This window comes from Rana temporaria, chromosome 1 (genome assembly GCF_905171775.1).
Source record: "Rana temporaria chromosome 1, aRanTem1.1, whole genome shotgun sequence".
In the NCBI taxonomy this organism is placed as follows: Eukaryota; Metazoa; Chordata; class Amphibia; order Anura; family Ranidae; genus Rana; species Rana temporaria.
Genome location: NC_053489.1, coordinates 169,182,985 through 169,206,151, shown reverse-complemented (window position 1 = coordinate 169,206,151; position 23,167 = coordinate 169,182,985). Strand labels below are relative to the sequence as shown.

Sequence of the window (23,167 nt, the reverse complement as noted above, 5' to 3'; positions counted from 1 at the left end):
TCACATTGAGGCGTGCAGCCGCGTTGACGGTATAGCCGCGCTATTTGTAGCGCGGCTATACCGTCGTATTTTTACCACGATATTCGGGCACTAGCGGTGAGGTTTTAACCCCCGCTAGCGGCCGAAAAAGGGTTGCGGGTGGTATTACCGATGTATTACCGCGCTTTCCCATTGATTTCAATGGGAAGGCGCGGTATAGGAGCGGTGAACACACCGCTCCTATACTGCGGTAAAGATGTGGCTAGCAGGACTTTTGGAGCGCTCCTGCTAGCGCACCGCTTCAATGTGAAAGCCTTCGGGCTTCTGTGCACTCCTGTGCAGAGATTCCCCTTTAACAGGGCAGCCTATCCAAACTACAACCTGAAGTGTGGAGGTAGGGGAGAGGTAAAAACGGTAGAGGTCCTTCGAGGACCCAATAAGAAAATAAGGGTAAAGAAAAGAGCTGGGAAATGAAGAAAGAAATAGAAGAAAATAGGAGGGGAACAGAGGAGAGGGGCAGGGGGGGATGGAGAGAAACACAGTCCAGGAACACTCCACTTCTGTCTACATACGCCTGGGGCCATACTTTTTTGGTCTTGGTGCTCTTCCAGTCCCTGAATCCTGTGGGACATCAGATCACCATAATTCTCCGAGTGTTTTTTTTTTTTTCATCCGGCAGCTTGGAGTAATGTGGATGAAGATCTTTTTAACAATTAAGGCCGGAATCACACTAGTGCGTTGCTTTTTTGAGCTGCGTTGTCGTTGCAGATTTCTCTAGAGGGTGTTCTGCAGATCAACTGCGGTTTAGCTGCAGATCAGGTGCGAATTTGGAGACCTGGGAGAACTTCCGGGTGAGAGGAGAGTGGGGGAGAATTGTATTGAGCTGAATGAGAGAAACTCCTGCAGAGAACTGAACACATGTGCGAATTAGATGCGTACCCATAGAAGATAATGGGACTGAATTCGCACCTGAGCCGCACCGCAAGACATAAAAACCGCATGCGGTTTGGAGGCAATACGCAGTGCGAATGCATCGCACATATGTGAACCAGCCTCATTGAAAACAATGTATTTTGAAATGTCCTGCGAATTAGATGCGGTTTAAACCGCACTCAATTCGCATAGGTGTGAACCTAGCCTAACAGATTTGATTTTTTTTTTTTTCTTGATGACAAGTGTAGATTTTGTTGCTTTGTTGTGTAGATCAGATGCATTGCAGTTTTTTATATTGGTACTCCTGGCAAGCATAATTTTTCTGTGGGCCGGTTGTCCATTTTCATTTTGTATCCCCAAAAGAGAGAGGTAAATGTCATACTAATTTAGATTTGTTGAGGATAAAAAACATTGTTTTTAAATCTATTTTGTTTAGTTATGGATGGAGTGGGAAAGTGTGGTTTTTATTGCCGTTTGTGCCCCTACTCTTGGTGGCTATTGTCTCCAGTATAGAAGGTGATGGGAAATCCGTGTCCGTGATAAAATTGGTAGCTCGCGATCTACAGGTTGCTGACCACCAGTCTAGGAGAACTGATGGTGTGAAGGGCTGCAGAGTACCTGACTACATTTCAGTTATTGGGTTACCTTTTTTAAAGTGGTTCTAAACTCAAAATATTTTTTACTTTGATGCATTCCCTGCATTAAGGTAAACGCCCCACTTTTACCTTCCCTTGCCCCTAAGCACTTACCTGACACGTCTTGGCGCTCCAGCGCAATCTAGGCTGCAGTCCCATTCTCTTCCCAGTCTCACAGGAGACCATGAGGGCAGCGTGAACCATAGGCAAACCCCTGTGTGGATGGGGGGGCAGGGTGTGGCTTGCAGGTACCCCTTTAGCAGCTGGTTTGCTGGGGCACTTGTAGGAAGGAGGGGGCAAAGCTGGGGACTGCAAAAGAGAAAGCAAGTGACTGCTCTGTAGTCTGTACAATATAGTTTCACAGAGCAGGCAAGTATAACATTGTTTTATTTTAAGAAAAAAAATTGCCTTTTAAAATCACTTTTTAAAAGTCAGGATAGAATAGTGGAAGCTGTCACTGCCAACTTGTTTGTTGGGGCACTCAATGCCTCCATGCTTATTGACATTCTAAGTAATGAAGTAAGATGGAATTTGCTTTGCTAATTTTCTTTTATGCAAAGCCTCATACAAACCTAAAGTGTCTCAGAAAGCTGATAAAGCTGACAGTATGCCAGTGGCTTCTTTATACAGTGTACACACTAAATCTCTATGGTGCCATGAACTAAAATGCTGGAGAGGGTTTTATTAGAGGCTTCTTACAGCTGAGTCTCGCTCACTAAGGCTCTTACTGGGTAGCTCCCTGCCAAATATTGTGCATTAAGTTATAACCAACATACATCTGGGTTTTTGCTGGTTAACTGCTTTGCCCAAACTGATTTCTTTCAGCTTCTCGGAAAGATTATGTAATGGTTACTCTGTCCATTCCCTCTAGTGCTTTATTGCTTTGATTGAAAATCTATAAAATATACTGTATTAGTAGCAAAAACTTTGCCTTGTTGATGTTCATTTTCTGCTTTCTGTTAGATAAAGCCTAAGTTACACTGTTACATTCTTCAGAACATGACGATAGGATCGACAAACGAGAGGTCCGTGAAGTAGGGTTGCCACCTTATCCCTTTAAAACTGAACAGATATGAATTACACAGGTTCTGTGGCTGATTAACCACGTAAGGACCCCTTCACACCGATATATGTCAGCAGAAGGGCACGGCTGGGCACAGGCACGTACCTGTACGTTGCCTTTAAGAGCCCAGCCGTGGGGTCGTGAGCGTGCCGCCGTCGACACGCTTGCGACCTGGTCCGAAGCTCCGTGACCGCGGGACCCACGGACCTGATCGGTGCCGGCGTCCCGCGATCGGTCACAGGAGCTGAAGAAAGGGGAGAGGTATGTGTAAACACACCTTTCCTGTTCCTCTGTGTGGCAGTGACACTGATTGTCTGTTCCCTGATATAGGGGCCGACGATCAGTGACGTCACACCTACAGCTACGCCCCCCCTACAGTAAGAATCACTCCCTTAGGGCACACTTAACCCCTTAGCGCCCCCCTAGTGGTTAACCCCTTCACTGCCATTGTCATTTTCACAGTAATCGGTGCATTTTTAGAGCACTTTTCGCTGTGAAAATGACAATGGTCCCAAAAATGTGTCAAGTGTCTGATGTGTCTGCCATAATGTCGCAGTCATGAAAAAAAATCGCTGATCCCCCGCCATACTGGTAAAAAAAAAAAATAATTGATAAAAATGCCATGAAACTATCCCCTGTTTTGTAAACGCTATAAATTTTGCGCAAACCAATCGATTTATTTTATCACTTATTGCGTTTTTTTTTTACCAAAAATAGGTAGAAGAATACGTATCGGCCTAAACTGAGGAAAATACATTTTTTTTATATCTTTTTTTGGGGATATTTATTATAGCAAAAAGTAAAAAAAATTGAATTTTTTTCAAAATTGTCGCTCTGTTTGTTTATAGCGCAAAAAAACAAAAATGGCAGAGGTGATCAAATACCACCAAAAGAAAGTATTCGTGGGGAAAAAAAAAGGACACTAATTTTGTTTGTGAGCCACGTCGCACGACCGCGCAATTGTCAGTTAAAGGGACACAGTGCCAAATCGCAAAAAGGGGCAAGGTCCTTAACCTGCATAATGGTCCGGGTCTTGAGTGGTTAAAGTGGAAGTTAAACTCACTTGGTGCCTTATCTGCATTAAATTAGCCTTAGAATCGGTGTAATTCATATGTGTTTGGGTTTAAAGAGATAAGGTGGCAATCCTACTGTGAAGTGGATGTTGTTTTTTTTTTACTGCCGATATTGATTCTACAAACATGCCCCATAATCACAACGTGAAAGAAGTTTGTTAAAAATCTTTGCAAAAAAAAAAAATGTACATAAGTACACAGCCTTTGCCATGATGCTCAAAATTGAGCTCAGGTGCATCCTGTTTCCACTGATCATCATTGAGATTTTTCTGCAACTTTGTTGGACTCCACCTGTGGTAAGTTCAGTTGATTGGACATGATTTGGAAAGGCACACACTTGTCTATATAAGGTCCCATAGTTGACAGTGCATGCCAGAGCACAAATTAAGCCATGAAGTCCAAGGAATTGTCTGTAGACCTCTGAGACCGGATTGTTTCGAGGCACAGATCTGGGGAAAAATTCCTGCAGCATTGAAGGTCCCAACGAGCACAGTGGCCTCCATCATCCATAAATAAAAGAAGTTTGGAACCACCATGACTCTTTTCTAGAGCAAGAAGGAAAACTAAGTATTGGGACTTTAAATGAAGCACACTGCTAATTGAATGAACCAGCTAAGGTATACATATTTAATGATTGCAAAGAGGGTATGACAGACACATAATAAATATATAATAAATAAGGTAAATAAGAGCCTCAACAGAATAAAGTCTAGACAGTGCAAAATAATAACAATTATGCACACATGGTAATGTATAGCAATCATAGGTCACACTGAATACTTCCAGACAATACATAGTTGCAGAAATTCATCTTATGGTAGCAATATATTAAAAAGTACATATAGCGTCTGAAAACCAAGTTTGCAATAGTATCAAAATCGATAAAATAACCGAAATAGTGGATCCATTAAAGTAGATTTAAGGTATGAATGATGGGTATATACTGTGACATCTCACTGTAAAGAAGCTCTACGCGTTTCGTGGTTTATACCACTCATCAGGAGCAGATATACAGTATGAGGATATATCTATAATAGAAAAATTGCATAAATGATAAAATAGTAGTAAAAGGTATATTTTGTAAGATATGGTATATATCATACATTAAAGATACTCCTTGGTGGAGGGAACTGGCGCCAAACGCCGAGCACGCTATGTTGCTCGAGCGCTGGTGCCGCCCCCTCCCCATAATGACGTTGCGTGGTGTTGACGGATGTCATTGGTCCACGGCCATTACATAAACCTCTTTGCACCGCTCCAACACCATTTGACATGTCCCATGAGACCCTATGCCACGTGTGCTGGCTTGCACTTGTTTTATATACACCAGCAGGTACCTTTTTCTACCTTCAAGATCACTTATTTTTTTATTTATTTATTTATTCCCAACCTATATCATGGTGTCTTGGCTACAATTTCTTGGTCTTGGTCTTTATCATTCTATACCCTTTGCATCTTTTCTCATTTCTTATTCTATTGCCCTCTCTCCATCCACTAGCGGTCACCTATTTTACTTTATTTATATTTTCATTTCCACAGATACCCCTGGGAATTGATCTTATATTATATACTAACTATGAATTACACTTATTTCAACTTGATCACTGTCCACTTCCTACCACTATCTGCTGATTCTGTTGCCGTGTATCTGATGTCAGCCGCCTCAGTTCCCGGGGAAGATGTCGCCCCTAGTTGCCCGTTACCAGTTACATCAACTTATCTAACCTACTACCTTATTACCATGCTACTAATAGGTGAGAGTGTTTGGGACCTTTATTGCTCCCCCTCTGTCTTTAATGTATGATATATACCATATCTTACAAAATATACCTTTTACTACTATTTTATCATTTATGCAATTTTTCTATTATAGATATATCCTCATACTGTATATCTGCTCCTGATGAGTGGTATAAACCACGAAACGCGTAGAGCTTCTTTACAGTGAGATGTCACAGTATATACCCATCATTCATACCTTAAATCTACTTTAATGGATCAACTATTTCGGTTATTTTATCGATTTTGATACTATTGCAAACTTGGTTTTCAGACGCTATATGTACTTTTTATTATATTGCTACCATAAGATGAATTTCTGCAACTATGTATTGTCTGGAAGTATTCAGTGTGACCTATGATTGCTATACATTACCATGTGTGCATAATTGTTAATAGGTATTATTTTGCACTGTCTAGACTTTATTCTGTTGAGGCTCTTATTTACCTTATTTATTGTATATTTATTATGTGTCTGCCATACCCTCTTTGCAATCATTAAATATGTATACCTTAGCTGGTTCATTCAATTAGCAGTGTGCTTCATTTAAAGTCCCAATACTTAGTTGTCCTTCTTCAACCTATTGGGGATGGAGGCACATACCAGGTATGGCCTCATTTAAAGTCCCAACCTAGCTTTAGTATAGCCAATTGTTCTCTTTTCTAGAGCAGGCCATCCGGCCAAACTGAGTGATCGGGGAGAAGGGCCCTAGTCAAGGAGGCGACCAGGAACCCAATGGTCACCCTGGCAGAGCTCCAGCGTTTGTGGAGAGAGGAGAACCTTTCAGAAGAACCACCATTTCTGCAGTGCTCCGTCAATCAGACCTGTATGGTAGAGTGGCCAAACAGAAGCCACTCCTCAGTAAAAGGCACATGACACCTCGCCGGGAGTTTGACAAAAGGCACCTGAAGGACTCTCAGACCATGAGAAACAAAGATTTATCTCTTTGGCCTGAATAGCAAGCGTCATGTCTGAAGGAAACCAGGCACCAATCCTAACCTGGCCCATACCATCTCTACAGTGAAGTATGGTGGTGGCAACATCGTGCTGTGGGGATGTTTTTCAGCAACAGGAACTGGGAGACTAGTCAGGATCAGGGGAAAGATGAATGGCGCAATGTACAGAGACATCCTTAATGAAAACCTGCTCCAGAGCGCTCTGGACCCCAGACCGGGGCAAAGGTTCATCTTCCAACAGGACAATGACCCTAAGCACACGGCCAAGATAACAAAGTAGTGGCTACAGGACAACATTGTGAATGTCCTTGAGTGGCCCCTCCAGAGCCCAGACTTGAACCTGATTGAACATCTCTGGAGAGATCTGAAAATGGCTGTGTACCGACACTTCCCATCCAACCTGATGGAGCTTGAGAGGTCCTGCAAAGAAGAATGGGAGAAAATGCCCAAAAATAGGTATGGCAAGCTTGTAGCATCATACTCCAAATGACTTGAGGCTATAATTGGTGCCAAAGGTGCTTCAACAAAGTATTAAGAAAAGGCTGTGAATATTTATGTACATGGGATTTGTCTCATTTTTCATTTTTATAACATTTGCAAACAAACTTCTTTCACGTTGTCGTCATTGGGTATTGCTTGTAGAATTTTGAGGAAAATAATGCATTTAATCCGTTTTGGAATAAGGCTTTAACCCAGGGTTTGACAAATTTGCTTGGAATCTAGGAGCCAGCTAAAAAAGTTAGGAGCCAGAAAATCACCCCGTCCCGACGAGCTTGCGCTCAGAAGCTAACACATACGCGAGCAGCGCCCGCATATGTAAACGGTGTTCAAACCACACATGTGAGGTATCGCCGCGATTGGTAGAGCGAGAGCAATAATTCTAGCTCTAGACCTCCTCTGTAACTTAAAACATGCAACCTGTAGATATGAAGATTTTAAAGGGTAAAAGTTTGTCGGCATTCCACGAGCGGACGCAATTTTGAAGCGTGACATGTTGGGTATGAATTTACTCGGCGTAACATTATCTTTCATAATATTTAAAAAAATGGGGATAACTTTACTGTTGTCTTATTTTTTTATTAAAAAAAGTGTAATTTTTTTCCCAAAAAAGTGCGCTTGTAAGACCGCTGCGCAAATACGGCGTGACAGAAAGTATTGCAACGATCACCATTTTATTCTCTAGGGTGTTGGGATAAAAAATATATATAATGTTTGGGGGTTCTAATTAGAGGGAAGAAGATGGCAGTGAAAATAGTGAAAAATGACATTAGAATTGCTGTTTAACTTATAATGCTTAACTTGTAATACCAACGGCCACCACCAGATGGTGCCAGCTCACATTTGGTGGTAATAACTTGTAATACCAACGGCCTACCACCAGATAGCGCCAGATATTTTTTTTTTTGCCCACCTTCCAAGCCAAGTCGCCAGGACACTATTTCTAGTCGCCATGGCGACCTGACGACCGGGATTTGTCGAGCCCTGCTGTAACCTAACAAAATGTGGAAAAAGTGAAGCACTGTGAATACTTTCTGGATGCACTGTAGATGACCGAGCCAGAAAACCCTAGGAGCAGGCAGATGACAGGCAATACAGGGGCATTCACATGTTCTACTTTTTGCATATAGCTTGCATAGACAAATGGCCCAAGTCTTTGTGATGCATATAGGACCCTTTGTTTTAAGCATAACATTTAATGTTCAAGTGCCTTTAGGATGGCACATATTGTACAGAGATCTCCAGAGGGTGTTTGGAATCCATTTCTGACTTGTATTCAATACCAGCTTTGTGGGCTTTGAACTAAGTGACTTAATCTCTTTGTTTCATGGACTAGAAAGAAGGATGAACACTCGCTGGAACGAAAATCCGCTCTTAATATGTGCTTTATTTGGCTCTGCCATGTAGTCAGATTAAGCCAACAGGTTTTTTTTTTTTTTTTTTGTTTTCATTACCTCATCATGTTTTATCTTGCTGTATTAGGTAAGCAAAGCGTGGAAGGTACTAGCTGAAGATGAAATCTTGTGGTACCATGTTTGCCAAACGGAAGGGTTCCTGACGGACAGTGAAGTTACAGCGTGCACATCTTGGAAAGACGCTCTGAAAGAGAGGCGCACTCAGGAGAGCCTGCTGAGGACAAACTGGAAGGTATCATACCCCACACTGTGTGCACAATACTGTAACAGCTTTACATGCTCCAAACCAATATCTTGCTGAGCCATACTGCCTCCCCTGCTGAGATCAACAGATTAAATAAGCCACTTGTTTAAACAAACTGTTTACTTGATAGTTTTACTTTAGAAGTCTGAACTTTATAAAAAAAGAAAATAAATTAGCTAAATAGAATTTAACGCCAACAGAAATAATAATACAATTAATTTGTTCATATTGTTCTCTTCTAAAAGTTAAAAATAAAACACACACGCACACTACTTTGCAAAAGTATTAGGCATTTATGAAAAATGCTGTAATTGAGTTGTCACATATAGCCTTGCTTTCATGTCCTGTGCACACAAACATAGGAACGGAGGTGCAGAAAAATGGTAGCAGATGCTCTGGACTGATGAGTCAAAAAGTAAAATATATTTGGCTGTAGCAGAAGGCAGTTTGTTTGTGATAACGGCCTATGTGTGCATGGACACATAGGATAACATGATGGAGAGTTTATTGACTAGAAAAAAACATCTACTGCCAAAAACAGCTGCTGTAAAAACGTAAAAAAATGTCCAGTGTGCATGAGGCCTAATAAGTGGCCACGTGTCTCCTTCTAAAGATGATGCACAAAAACGCTTGCAAACAGTTTGCTGAAGACGTTTAACTTATCTGAGCCCCGAATTTCCGTGGGCGCGATCCCACGTCGCTCTCTCCTAGGCTTGTCGGCTCTTCATTGGATAGATAGCAGCCGTTGGCTCCCGCCGCTGTCAACCAAATTCAAAGACGCAGCCTCCAGGGCCGAGTCAGATTTTAAGGGGAACACTGCACAAAAATAAATAAATGGCGTGGGGTTCCCCCCAAAAATCCATACCAGACCCTTATCCGAGTATGCAATCGGGCAGGCCACAGGAAAAGAGGGGGGGGACGAGAGAGCACCCTCCTCCAGGAACCGTACCAGGCCACGTGGCCTCAACATGGGGAGGATGTCCCCATGTTCATGGGGACAAGGGCCTCATTCCAACAACCCTTGCCCAGTGGTTGTGGGGGTCTGCGGGCGGGGGGCTTATCGGAATCTGGAAGCCCCCTTTAACAAGGGGACCCCCAGATGTAAATTGGTAACGGGGTACATTGTACCCCTACCATTTCACCCAAAAAAGTGACAAAAAAGGTAAAAAGGCACACACACCGCTTGGGACAAGTCCTTTTAATAAAAATAATAATAATTCCAGCACTGTAATCCTTCTATGACCCGGACCCGCCGCCACAAAAGATGCCGCCTCCATAGGAGGCGCCCGGCTGAATGAAACGCGGCACGTCTGACAGCTATTAAATAACCGAGGGAGGGGCCATCTGTGACATAGACGGGTGACCCCGCCCCCTCTGACACAACGGGGGGTTCCCGTGACACGTAAAGTGCTTACAGATGGTTGCCGTTTAGGGGGCGTGGCTAAACGGCAACCATCTGTAAGCACTTTACGCTGAACATCAGATCAGAGAGTTACGAGCGGGTGAGAGTAATATCTAAGCCGTACACCTCGGGTCTGCCGTGACCACACTATACACTACTACAGACATTTTCTCCAAGAGTTGTTGCTGTGATTTTTACTTGCTGGCTTTGAAGTGGTGCGTACAAAATCGCGGCGTTTTGTCCCGCGAATTGCGGCGACAAATTTCGGCGTTTTGTACCGTGATTTGCGGCGACAAAATGCCGCGATTGTGAATGCAGCCTCAACCCCTCTATGGAGATGGTTCACATCTCCTATGCCGAACGCCGAAAGCCGCCTGAAAAAAAGGTCCGGGACTTTTTTTCAGGCGTACGGCGTTCGGCGTGGAGATGTGAACCATCTCCATAGAGGGCAATGTGTTTTCATCCCTCCAGCGTCTCGGGGCTGTTGCGGTGTCACACTATAGGCGACAAAACGCCTAGGTGTGAATGGGGGCTAATGGTTGAAGTTTTTCACATAGCGTTTTATTAAACTGGTTTTACAATATTACACTATTTGGAGCACTTTTTATTGACATGTGGAGAGATCCTATTTACATGCTTGCGGCTGGATAATGGAGATCAGCTAACCCTGTCTGTGTGGTTTAAAGCGATTTTTGCCAAGCATGAGTATAAGGCATAAATACGGTATCTAGTGAGTGTGTCATGCAAAGGGAGCGGAATTAATGGCACTGAGTGGTGTGGTGGAAGATCAGAAAAGTTTACACTGGATCAACCTTCTTTTCGGATACATTTTATTATGCTTATGAACTTTTTACTGAATGTAGTTTTTCACTTGTCACAGGGTGATATTGTTACGCTGATAATTTGTATCATCACATTGTCATCATCTTTATAGCGATACTTTAAAGTGTACCGTGTAAGAAGTTGTCTTTATTTTTTTTAGGTTTTACTTTGCACTCGTTTGGATCCATACACATAAGTGCAATTTAGCGCTAGAGCTGGGCGATTTTTTTTTTTTTTTTTTAACCCTAAATAAAAATCTGCGCTTCTTCTTCTTTTTTTTTTTTTTTATAAAAAACTCAATTTACAATTTGAATCTTTTTTTTTTTTTTTTTTTTGGATGGACACCGGTCCTGAGGAGCTGCGGGCAGGTGTTTTTTAGGTGATGCCGCGGCTTCGGCCTAGTCCGCGGCGTCCAGCCTCGCGGACTAGGCTGAAGCCTCTGCAGTGTCGGCGCCGGTCCTGGTGAAAATCGATTTGACCTACCAACTCTATTTTTTTATTTAAAGCGATTTTTTGCACAGCCCTATTTAGCGCCACTTATTTTTTCACTATTGATTTTAGATGGAGGTAAAAAATACAATCACATTTCTACATTCTTAACTACTTGCCGACCAGCCGCCGTCGTTTTACCGCGGCAGGTCGGCTCCCCTGCGCGAGAGCCCGTAGCTCTACGTCGGCTCTCTCGCAGGCTACTAGGGGCGCCCCCCGACTCCCGTGCGCATGCCCGGCGGGCGCGATCGCTCGTTACAGAGCGGGGACCGGGAGCTGTGTGTGTAAACACAGCTCCCGGTCCTGTCAGGGGGGGAAATGCTAATCTTCTGTTCATACAATGTATGAACAGAAGATCAGTGATTTCCCCTAGTGAGGCCACCCCCCCTACAGTTAGGACACACCCAGGGAACATACTTAATCCCTTCCCCGCCCCCTAGTGTTAACCCCTTCACTGCCAGTGGCATTTTTATAGTAATCCAATGCATTTTTATAGCACTGATCGCTATAAAAATGCCAATGGTCCCAAAAATTTCAAAAGTGTCCGAAGTGTCCGCCATAATGTGGCAGTACCGAAAAAAAATCGTTGATCCCCGCCATTACTAGTAAAAAAAAAATCATGAAAATGCCATAAAAATACCCCCTATTTTGTAAACGCTATAACTTTTGCGCAAACCAATCAATAAACGCTTATTGCGATTTTTTTTTTTTTTTTTTACGAAAAATATGTAGAAGAATACGTATCGGCCTAAACTGAGGAAAAAAAAACGTTTTTTATATCTTTTTTTTTTAAGGATATTTATTACAGCAAAAAGTAAAACATATTATTTTTTTTTCAAAATTGTCGCTCTATTTTTGTTTACAGCGCAAAAACTAAAAACCGCAGAGGTGATCAAATTCCACCAAAAGAAAGCTCTATTTGTGAAAAAAAAAGGACGCCAATTTTGTTTGGAAGCAACGTCGCACGACCGTGCAATTGTCAGTTAAAGCGACGCAGTGCCAAATCGCAAAAAGTGCTCTGGTCTTTGACCAGCAATATGGCCCGGGAGTTAAGTGGTCAACAATATTTGCCTGTTTGGTGTGGACTCACTACACAAAAATGCATCTACCACGAGAGCCAACAACCCCCAATGTCGCACAATCCAGAGAGAGAGAGAGAGAGAGAGAGGTTTTTCAGCACATTTTTTTTGTGCTGAAAAAGCCCCCCTCGGCTTATACTCGAGTCAACTTTTTGCGCCTGATCTCCCAGACTTTGGGGACCCGGCACCGGCTGACCCCAAACTTGGCACACATATAGCCCCACTCTACAAGTGTGCAAAGTTTGTTGTCCGGGGGACCTACGGCCGGGGGGGGAACTGATTTTTCAAAGACGGGCACCCCTTCCATAGACTCCCATGTTAAACGGTCATTTCTCTGGTAACTTTTGGGACCCGGTAGCGGCCAGCCGTAGGTCCCCTGGACCTTGGCACACATGTAGCCCCAGTTCTCCTCTATAAGTGTGCAAAGTTTGCTGTCTGGGGGACCTACGGCCGGGGAGCTCCGATTTTTCAAAGCCTGCCACCCCTTCTATATACTTCCATGTTAAAGGTAAGTCTAGTCATGGGCGCAGTGAGGCATGGGCACAGTGAGGCATGCAGATGGACACAGTGAGGAGTCATGCAGATAGACGCCCTAGGCTTATACTCAAATCAATACGTTTTCCCATTTTTTTGTGGTAAAATTAGGTGCCTCGGGTCAGCTTATACTCGAGTATATATGCTATATTTTTGATGTAGTTTATCATCTTGGACCTGTCTTCCCAACCACTTCCGGACCACCCGCCGTCGTTTTACATTGCCACTTTGAAGAAGAATACCGTTGTTATGGCAGCAGCTAGCTGCCATAACCCCAGTATTCTCTTCAAGCGGTTTCTGAGGCAGATTCACCGCGAGATCACTTTTATCGCCAGCGGGAGGGGTTGAGGTGATGTCAAAACGTCACTTCCGCCCAATGCTCTTAAAGCGACAATTTTTTTTTTTTTATTGCATTTTAGTGTAAATATGAGATCTGAAGTCTTTTTGACCCCAGATCTCATATTTAAGAGGCCCTGTCATGCTTTTTTTTTTCTATTACAATAGATTGTAACATTCCTTGTAATAGGAATAAAAGTGACACTTTTTTTTTCTTTTAAAAGAACAGTGTAAAAATAAATTAAGAAAGGTTATTTTTTTTTTTAAACGCGCCCCATCCCGCCGAGCTTGCGTGCAGAAGCAAACACATACATGAGCAGCGCCCGCATATGAAAATGGCGTTCAAACCACACGTGAGGTATCACTGCAATCGTTGGAGCGAGAGCAATAATTCTAGCCCTAGACCTCCTATGTAAATCGTTTTGATGCAACCTGTAAACGTCTCCTATAGAGATTTTTAAGGGTAAAAGTTTGCTACCATTCCACAAGCGGGCGCAACTTTGAAGCGTGATATGTTGGGTATCAATTTACTCGGTGTAACGTTATCTTTATAAATAAATTCTCTTATTTTTTTTATTCAAAAAAAGTGTATCCCCCCCCCCCCCCAAAAAAAAAGTGCACTTGTAAGACCGCTGCGCAAATACGGTGTGACAAAGTATTGCAATGACCACCATTTTATTCTCTAGAGCAGGGGTCTCCAAACTGCGGCCCGAGGGCCAGATGTGGCCCTTTGCTGGCCTTCATCCGGCCCTTGGGGCAGTATTGCTCCCAACGATATGAGGCACTATTACTCCCAATGACACCAACAATGGGGCACTATTTATTCCACTAATAGCAATGATGGAGCACTATTCCTCCTTCTACTGCCCACCAGCACTGGGGTCATGTTTATTCTCACTGATGCTCGGCCCTGGGGAATTTTCTACCCCCACTGGTCAGAATCCAGCCCCCCTTAAGTTTGAAAGACAGTAAACTGGCCCTTTGCTTGAAAAGTATGGAGACCCCTGCTCTAGGGTGTTAGAAAAAACTATTTCTGGCAAAAAAAACTGTGTTTAACCCCTTCCTTGCCGGGCCAAAGTAATATGACGCCGGCAGGAACCCTTTCTCCCTCCGGGTGGACGTCATATTACATATTTTCTTCCCGGCAATCTAGAGATCTAGGGATCTAGTGTGGATCTGTGTGTGTAAACACACAGATCCACCTCCTGTCAGAGGTGAGGAGACCGATGTGTGTTCCCAGTACAGAGGAACACAGATCGGTCTCCTCCCCGTGAGTCCCCTTACAGTAAGAATCACTCACTAGGGAACATATTAACCCCTTTAGCGCCCCCTAGTGTCAACCCCTTCCCTGCCAGTCACATTTACACAGTTATCAGTGCAGTTTTATAGCAATAATCGCTGTATAAATGTGAATGGTCCCAAAAACGTGTCAAAAGTGTCCGATATATGTCCGCTGCTATGTCACGGTCAGAATAACGCTGATCGCCGCCATTACTAGTAAAAAAAAAAATAATAAATAAAAATGCCATAATTCTATCCCCTATTTTGTAGACGCTATAACTTTTGCGCAAACCAATATACGCTTATTGCGATTTTTTTTTTTTTTTTTTTACCAAAAATATGTACAAGAATACATATTGGTCTAAACCAAGGGGAATTTTTTTTTTTTTAATTGTAAAATGTATTAAATCAAAAAGTAAAAAATATTGTGTGTTTTTTTAATTGTGCCTCTTCTTTTAATAGCGCAAAAAATAAAATCCGCAGAGATGATCAAATACCACCAAACGAAAGCTCTATTTGTATGGGGGGAAAAAACATAGATTTCATTTGGGTACAGTGTTGCATGACCATGCAATTGTCATTCAAAGTGCAACAGCGCTGAAAACTAAAAAATGGTCTGGGCAGGAAGGGGGTGAAAATGCCCTGTATGGAAGGGGTTAACTTGTAAACACCAAATCTCAGAGGCTTGGTCCTTAAGGGAGTTGTAAATAATAAAAAAAAAATTATGCTGAAATGACTTTACAGGGTATAGAGACATAGGCCCAGATTCTCAAAGGCGTTACGACGGCGCAACACCATTTGCGCCGTCGTCCTAATCTGGCCCCGGGTATCTATGCGACTGATTCTTAGAATCAGTTACACATAGATACCCATTAGATCTGACAGGCGCTGTCAGATCTTAAATGCAATTTTTTTCCCGCCGCTAGGTGTCGCCGACGTCGTTTTCCCCGTCGCTTATGTAAATTAGCAAATTACGACGATTCCCGGACGTACGCGCGCTCGACGCAGAGAATTTACGACGTTTCCGTAGCCTTTGCGACGCGTAAAGTTGCCCCTGGGGTCTATGAGGCGCAGCCAATGTTAAGTATGGCCGTCTTTCCCGCGTCGAAATTTAAAAAATCTACGTCGTTTGCGTAAGGCGTCCGTGAATGGCGCTGGACGACATTTACGTTAACGTCTAAGCAAATGACGTCGGTGCGACGTCATTTAGCGCAACGCACGTCGGGTAATTTACCCAACGGAGCATGCGCAGTACGCTCGGCGCGGGAACGCGCCTAATTTAAATGGTGCCCGCCCCATTTGAATTGGGCGGGCTTGTGCCGAGCGCTTTTACGATACACCGCCGCAAGTTTACAGGTAAGTGTTCTGAGAATCGGGCACTAACGCTGTAAACCTGCGGCGGTGTAACGTAAATCACATACGCTACGCTGCCCAGGAGCAACGTAATTCTATGTGAATCTGGGCCATAATAGTTAACTGATTCCTTTTAAAAATAGATAAAAATCAATCATATAATGTACCTGTAGTTTCTAGTTTTGTTTTTGCATGTTGTTTCCTGCCTCTCTGCTGTACAGAGCCATACAGGGCAGTGATGGTTTGGAAAACGAAACTGATCCGAAGGGGGAGGTGCTGTGGGGTTTTAGACACCCAGTAATCACACCTCCTTGATTAGTGACCACAGAGAGAAAGCTCCCAGTACTGTGGTTATCAGGAAACGGACAACCAGGAAGTGTGGAGATCAGAGAAGAATTACAGCAACTTGAGAGGAAAAACAAACAATGAGGACATGAAAACAGCACTGCATTAAGTTAAAGGAAGCTATTCAGATTAAAAAAAAAAAATCCTTTACAAACCCTTTAAGTGGTTAATCTGATTTGCAAGTTTTGTTTTGTTTTTCCTTTTTATGGATGCAACTATCTAGGCAACTTGGTAGCCTGTCCATGCCTACAGTTTGAGCCCATCAGGGGTAGACTGGTACAGGCTATCAAGTGTTATATTCTTCCGCAAAAACCTTTCCAAATCACTGTAACTCATTTGGTTACGTATGACTAAATGTAAATGACAATCTTTATTGTTAATTAATTAACTTTCAATAAAAATGTATTGTAAATATATATATATATTTAATTCCCTGCATACAGATTACAGAAAGCATGTGTTGTGGGGGTGTCCGTTTCTTAAGCATATGCTAAACAGCTTTTTTTTTCTTTTTTTTTGGTATGCCTCCCAGCATAAAGTGTCAATACAGAGATAAAAGTTTACTAATCTAATCTTTCTAATCAGATAACATATTATTTGCGATGGTGTTCATGTCTACACGCCTTCCATTTTTTTAACTCCTTTTTGTTGGTTTTGAGGTACATACACCGATCAGCCATAATATAATATGACCACTCATAGGTAAAGTAAATAACACTGATTATGTCATTGCAATGGCACCTTAAATTTGAGTGGAATAGATTAGGCAGCAAGTGAACATGTTCCTCAAGTTGAAAGCAGAAGAAAAAAAAATTATCAAGCATAAGGATTTGACAAGGGCCAAATTGTAATGGCAAGACAACTGGGTTGGAGCAACGCCAAAACTACAGCTGTTGTGGGATTTCTCCCAGTCTACAGTGGTCAGGACCTCCCAAAAGTGGTTAAAGGAAGGAAAAACCACAAACTAGTGACAGGGCTTTTAGAAGAGCCAATGTAGCTCGAATTGCTAAAAATGTTAATGCTGGTTCTGATGGGTGTTAGAACACAGTGCATCACAGTTTGTTGTGTATGAGGCTGTGTAGATGCACAAGGGCCAGGGTGCCCATGCTGACCCATGTCCACAGCCAAAAGCACCTACAATTGGCACATGAGAATCAGAACTGGACCATGGAGCAATGGAAAAAGGTGGCCTGATGAATCGCATATTTTGTGTGTGTGTGTTGCTTACCTGGGGAAGGGATGGCACCAGGATTATGGAAAGAAGACAAGCTGGGGGAGGCAATGTGATGCATTGTCTAGTGAAGTCCATGCTTTGATGGGTCAGGGCTGTTTTAGCAGCAGAAAGGAGACATACTCAATGTTGGGTTGGTGGTTATAATGTTATACTAATAAAAAAGAATTATTCAGCGCTGGAACAATAAATCAAAAAAGCTAAATTATGCGGGCCAGCACTTAAAGCGGTGGTTCCCCTAAAAATAAACTTTTGACATTGCATTTGCTACATTATTTACAATTAGAATCGGCTGGTTTTATTGAAAAAATACCTCCGTACGTAGCGTTTGCTATATTCGTTCCCACCGCCACTTCCGGGTACGATGCTGGCGGTGGGCGTTCCTAATTGATGGACAGGCATCCGACCGACGCATCCATCGCGTCACGAGATGCCGAAAGAAGCCGAACGTCGGTGCGGCTCTATACGGCGCATGCGCACCGACGTTCCGCATCTCGTGACGCGATGGATGCGTCGGTCGGATGCCTGTTCTCACAGAGACAGCAACCAGATGTAGCAGCTCAACCTCACTTATAGCAGACTCAGGAACAAGGTAAGGCAATCAGGGCAGATGAAACAAAAGAAAGGAGATCTAGTGCTCTTGGGTCGGCGATCGCGGGTGACGTCACACGTGGCCCCTCCCCCTCGTACGTCATTACGTCCCTATGGGCGGGACTTCATCTGCCCTGATTGCCTTACCTTGTTCCTGAGTCTGCTATAAGTGAGGTTGAGCTGCTACATCTGGTTGCTGTCTCTGTGAGAACAGGAGGTTCTCTGTTTATTCCATGCTTTGTGAGGTGGAAGTATTAAGGTGAGAGGCCATTCCTGCTATTTGGTGGAGGTTCTTCTGGACATCACACTTTGGATTTTGCACCTTTTTCCGTTTTTTGGGTCATATCTGCACTTGAGCACTTTTATGGACTCTATTTTTATAATTTCTTACGTTGATATAATTTGAGTGTTCTAGTATTTCACTTTATTTAATGTTTTATATATTTACTGTTTGCGCTACACTACTATTAATTTTATAGGTTATAATGTTATAGTTGATTAACGTATGTGATCTGCATTTACTTTTGTTTTAGGTTAACTACTAAGCATTATTGAGTTGAACCATAGGCCACACATAGTTTGGGAATGAGCCTCGAAAAGGGACATATGTTGACTACCTGGCAGGCTAAGCATGTCGGCATACATATTTAACCACTTTCAGCTACAGGCATCATTCAGATATCCATCTCTTCAGCCGGCGATCCTGTACACCATAAGAACCATCATAGCGGCAGTTCCGCCGCTTGAGCGTTCTTATAGGCGACCCTCTTGCCGCCATTAGGTGCTTCTCCGGGCTCTCCCGTGCCATCGGAGACCCGGAGAAATTATCTGCCGGCGCCGGATGGGAGGCATAGAGATGAATGGTGACCAGATGGTCACCAGTCATCTCTATGATCGTCGGAGGCCCGGGCGCGATGTTATGATGTCACGCCCAGGTACCGGAATGTAAACAAAGCCACAATCGCGGCTAAAAGCATGAGATCCATGAATTTCTTTTCACGATCTCATGCTTTCCAGCCTGGAGGAGAGATGCGGGGTCTTATTGACCCTGCATCTCTCCATGAAGAGTACCTGTCACGAACCATTCTTATTACAAGGGATGTTTACATTCCTTGTAATAGGAATAAAAGTGATAAAAAAAATGTAAAAAAAGTGTAAAAATAAATTAAGTAAAGTAAAAAATAAAATAATATATTTTTTTTAAATGCCCCTATTCCCGGTAGCTCGCGCTCAGAAGCGAACACACACGTAAGTCCCGCCCACATATGTAAACGCCGTTCAAACCACACATGTGAGGTATCGCTGCATGCATTAGAGCGCCAGCAACAATTCTAGCACTAGACCTCCTCTGTAACTCAAAACTGGTAACCTGTAAAAAAAAAAATAAGCAATGCCTATGGAGATTTTTAAGTACTGAAGTTTGGCGCCATTCCATGAGTGAGCTCAGTTTTAAAGTGTGACATGTTGGGTATCTATTTACTCGGCGTAACTTCATCTTTCACATAAGATACAAAAAAAATCGGGCTAACTTTACTGTTTTGTTATTTTTTAATTCATGAAACCGTTTTTTCCCCCAAAAAAAGGCGTTTGAAAAATGATTGCGCAAATACCTTGGGAGATAAAAAGTTGCAATGACCGCCATTTTATTCCCTAAGGTGTCTGCTTAAAAAACATATATAGTGTTTTGCGGTTCTGAGTAATTTTCTAGCAAAAAAAAATATGATTTTTGCATGTAGGAGAGAAGTGCTAAAATAGGCCCGGTATGAAAGTGGTTAACCACTTGCCGTCGCCGCACCGTCATAATACGTCCACAAGGTGGCTCTCCTGGGCGAGATCACGTATTATGACGTCCGGCGCGTGAACGGCGATGGGGCGCGCGCGCGCGCGCCCCGCCGCCGTTCCCGATGATCAGATTCGATGCAGAACTGATCAATCACCAGGTCCAGGCCAATAAAATCTGGCCTGGACCTGGCGATCGCTCCAACCAATGGTTGTCTTCCCCTGGCAATGTTTTGTAAACATTGGCAGGGGAAGTACTGCTCTCTCCCTCGTGTCGGTCTTTCCGTTCCAGACCGAGAGGGAGAGAGCATCTGAAACGTGAGTTGCACAACACTACTCTAACACCAGGTCACATAGGCACACATTTAACCCCCTGATCACCCCCCGATCACCCCCCAAATTAACCCATTCACTGCCTGTCACTGTGTCACCCAGTACAGCAATCAGATTTTTTTTTGATCGCTGTACTAGTGTCATTAGTGACAAAAATAAGTGTTGGGGTCATCAGTCTTAGGCTCTAAATAGTCTAGGGACCCCCCCTAACCCCCCCCAATAAAGGTTTAACCCCATCATTACCCCCTGTCACCAGTGATCACAGTATAAGTGTCACCGGTGACGCAGTTTAGCTAGTTAATTTTTTATTGCATCAAGGCACCCGCCATATTTTTTGCAATAAAATTTTAACCCCCTGATCGCCCGGCGGGTGATCAAAGTTTGGTTTTAGCGCCAGATAGGGTCTGCGTCGCCCCAGGCAGCGGCCAATAGCGCTAACACCCACGCACGCACCATACGCATCCCTTTAGTGGTATAGTATCTGATCAGATCGATACTTGATCTGATCAGATCTATACTAGCGTCCCCTGCAGTTTAGGGTTCCCAAAAACGCATTGTTAGCGGGATCAGCCCAGATACCTGCTAGCACCTGCGTTTAGCCCCTTCGCCCAGTCCAGCCCACCGAAGTGCAGTATCGATCGATCGATCGATCACTGACACAAAACACAAAAACACATAACTGCAGCGTTCGCAGAGTCAGGCCTGATCTCTGCGATCGCTAACAGTTTTTTTGGTAGCGCTTGACTCGGTCACTAACAGGTCAGGTGCTTTTTTGCCTGTGAATCTCACCACTGTACCCCTAAATTTAGAGCCCAAAATGGCAAATCGATGGTACAGTGATGAAGAGGCCTACTTGTTTATGAGCCTGACAGATAGTGATGAGGAGGTCACGCATCTGTCAAATTCTTGCTCAGAATACGATCCTGTAGACCAGGGGTCTCCAAACTACGGCCCGCGGGCCACATCCGGCCCGCCAGGCCATTTCTTCCGGCCCGCAGCTTCAATCCTATCCACCTGTTAGCTGTGGAACCTGCGCTGCATATTCGCCCCAGGCAATAGGCAGCGCAGGTCCCGCAATCCCTTCCGGCGTCTCACTGTGTTGTTGGCTGCTGGGACCACGGCATCCCAGCAGCCAATGAGGTGTAGTGCAGACCCGTAGCCGCCTCCCTGCTCCCGCCTCCCGCCTCGCTGTTAACCAGTAACGAGTGTGTAATACAAGCGGGGCGGGAGTCGGGAGGTGCAGCAGGTCTGCAAAGCCAGTGATGGAGACGCGCTGGACACATGCAAGGAGGGGGGCTGATACACTTGTGTGACGGTGGGTTAAATGGCTCTGATGGGGACACAAATGTGGGGGGGCTGACACTTATGGGGACACAAATGTGGGGGGGCTGACACTTATGGGGACACAAATGTGGGGGGGGGGGTTGATAACTCTTATGGGGACACAAATATGTGGGGGCTGATGACTGTGATGGGGACATAAATGTGGGGGGGGAGGGTGATGACTCTGATGGGGACACAAATATCTGTGGGGTCTGATGGGGACACAAATGTGGGGGTGCTGGTGGCTCTTATGGGGACACAAACACGTGAGGAGGGGGTCTGATGGCTCTAATGGTGACACAAATATGCGGAAGGGGAGGTGATGGCTCTGAAGGGGACACAAATATGCAGGTGGGGGTGGGCTGTGATGGGGACACAAATGTGCAAGGAGACTCGGATGAATGATGGGGGGGCTCTAATGGGGACACCAATTTGTGGGGATAGCCTGATGAGTGATGGGGACACAGATGTATGGGGAAACAGATGGATGGGGACACAGATGATGGGGACAAAGATAACTGGGGAGACTGATGGGGAAACAAACTGATGGGGACACAGATGGATGGGGACAAAGATGAATGGGGAGACTGATGGGGAAACAAACTGATGGGGACACAGATGGATGGGGAGATGGATGGGGACACAGATGGGGAGACTGATGGGGACACAGACGAATGGGGACACAGACGAATGGGGACACAGACGAATGGGGACACAGACGAATGGGGACACAGACGAATGGGGACACAGACGAATGGGGAGACTGATGGGGACACAGATGATGGATGGGGACACAGATGAATGGGGACACAGACGAATGGGGAGACTGATGGGGACACAGATGGATGGGGACACAGATGGGGAGACTGATGGGGACACAGATGGATGGGGACACAGATGGGGAGACTGATGGGGACACAGATGGATGGGGACACAGATGAATGGGGACACAGATGAATGGGGACACAGATGAATGGGGACACAGATGAATGGGGAGACTGATGGGGACACAGATGGATGGGGACACAGATGGGGAGACTGATGGGGACACAGATGGATGGGGACACAGATGAATGGGGACACGGATGGGGAGACTGATGGGGACACAGATGGATGGGGACACAGATGGGGAGACTGATGGGGACACAGATGGATGGGGACACAGATGGGGAGACTGATGGGGACACAGATGGATGGGGACACAGATGGATGGGGACACAGATGAATGGGGAGATGGATGGGGAGACTGATGGGGACACAGATGGATGGGGACACAGATGGGGAGACTGATGGGGACACAGATGGATGGGTACACAAATGAATGGGGAGACTGATGGGGACACAGATGGATGGGGACACAGATGGATGGGGACACAGATGGATGGGGACACAGATGGATGGGGAGATGGATGGGGACACAGATGGGGACACAGATGGATGGGGACACAGATGGGGAGACTGATGGGGACACAGATGGATGGGGACACAGATGAATGGGGAGATGGATGGGGAGACTGATGGGGACACAGATGGATGGGGACACAGATGGGGAGACTGATGGGGACACAGACGAATGGGGACACAGACGAATGGGGACACAGACGAATGGGGACACAGACGAATGGGGACACAGACGAATGGGGACACAGACGAATGGGGACACAGACGAATGGGGACACAGACGAATGGGGAC

The 23,167-nt window shown here is 44.5% G+C and overlaps 1 protein-coding gene across 1 annotated transcript in view; it reads left to right on the top strand.

Moving 5' to 3' along the window:
- The window catches only part of FBXW8 (F-box and WD repeat domain containing 8), a 173,525-nt gene that overhangs the window by 36,796 nt on the left and 113,562 nt on the right, over positions 1-23,167 (top strand). Inside the window, exon 3 of the mRNA XM_040345962.1 lies at positions 8,400-8,564. Within this exon, the coding sequence (XP_040201896.1) occupies positions 8,400-8,564 (165 nt within the window). The remainder of the gene's footprint in view (positions 1-8,399; positions 8,565-23,167) is intronic.